This window comes from Pavona decussata, unplaced genomic scaffold, assembly GCF_977016875.1.
Source record: "Pavona decussata unplaced genomic scaffold, jaPavDecu1.1 SCAFFOLD_16, whole genome shotgun sequence".
NCBI classification, from domain to species: Eukaryota; Metazoa; Cnidaria; class Anthozoa; order Scleractinia; family Agariciidae; genus Pavona; species Pavona decussata.
In genome coordinates, this window is record NW_028145439.1 from 2251390 (window position 1) to 2252946 (window position 1557).

Genomic DNA, 1557 nt, shown 5'->3' on the forward strand with positions numbered 1-1557 from the left:
TATTTTGGAAGCCAAGTCTTGAATTTTTAAGATTTGGCAACTCACTATGTATAACTCACTGACATAATCACCACTTATAACTCTCCATGTTGTCAAACTTTCAACCCCATTTTTGCCATCTTGAAAATTCAATAGTTTTATTTCCCGATATTTGGCCTGCCAAATCCTTAATCTTCAATATCTGAATGTAAAGGCAATATTTGAAAAGCCAAATGTTGAATTTGTAAGATTTGGCAACTCATCATGTATAATTCAGTTCGGCGGGGTTCACTTACGGTGCTGAAGTAAAATGGGTGAGATAACAAACTATACTAGAGTCGGAAAACAAAAATCATTTGAAGAACTGTTTTGCTCAGCAGAATTAACGGAAAGCTTTCGCAGCCAACTCATAGTGTTTTCAATGATGAACATATTTCTGTCTTTCACTGCATTCCTGGGAAATACTCTGATCCTAGTCGCTCTTTCCAAAGAGGCTTCACTTCATCCGCCGTCCAAACTCTTGCTTCGTAGCCTAGCCACAACTGATCTCTGTGTTGGTATCATTGTTGAACCTTTAAATGTTACTCGCTGGATTTCTGTCGTGTGCGAACGGCGGGATATTTGTCGCTCGACGTTTTCCACATTTACTATATCAAGCCGAATTTTATGGATGGTGTCTTTGCTGACACTGACTGCCATAAGTGTGGATAGACTTCTCGCTCTGTTGTTAGGCCTCAGATACAGACAAGTTGTAACTTTGAAACGAACATATGGAACTGTGATTGTTCTTTGGGTTGTCTCTTTTGTCTGCTGCATAACATACCTTTGGAATGAATCATTAGAAACATTTTCAATCTACACCAATATAATACTAACACTGTGCCTTTTAACTTCGATCTACTCTTACACGCGGATTTTCCTCAGGTTGCGTCATCATCAAACTCAAGTTCAAGACAATGTTACAGGACAACTTAACCAAACAACTCCACTGAACATAGCGCGATACAGAAAAACGGCGTCCAGTGCACTGTGGTTGCAGTTGACATTAGTTGTTTGTTATTTACCATATATTATCCTGCCTTTCGCATTAAGAGAAACTCAAGGCAAAGTGTCCTCTGGTTTTATTCTCGCATTGCAATTTGCAGGAACCTTACTTTATTTAAACTCGTCATTAAACCCAATTCTTTACTGCTGGAAGATCAGAGAAGTGAGAAAGGCAGTAAAGGATACAGTAAGACAGCTTTTTTGTTCATCAAGTTAGCCGTTGCAAGGTGTCCATTTAAAACCTGTCTTTCAGTTCCATGAGAAATAAATAGCTGTGTAAAGCTTTCGGTAAATTCTCAATTAAACACTTGTATGAGTTTAAATGATAATAAATATTATTCTACAAAACCTAAAGTTTGTTGTTGTATTTATATATCATTGCAAAATAAGGTTTAACCTAAAGAGGCAAACAAACGAAGAAAAAAATCAACAAGATCCAAAGAAACATAAAAGCTACCGTCATCAGAAGGTGAAATAGTCCCATGTGTTTCTAAACGTTCAAAAATTGTTTATTATTCTAGCTTCTTACAGTCG

The 1557-nt window shown here is 37.1% G+C and overlaps 1 protein-coding gene across 1 annotated transcript; it reads left to right on the forward strand.

Annotated features, from left to right (window-relative positions):
- Positions 1–289: 289 nt before the first annotated feature.
- Positions 290–1240, forward strand: LOC146487300 (adenosine receptor A3-like). Its single transcript, XM_085084504.1, has one exon. It carries the CDS (start codon positions 290–292, stop codon positions 1238–1240), a length of 951 nt encoding a protein of 316 aa, XP_084940630.1.
- The last annotated feature ends 317 nt before the right edge of the window (positions 1241–1557 follow it).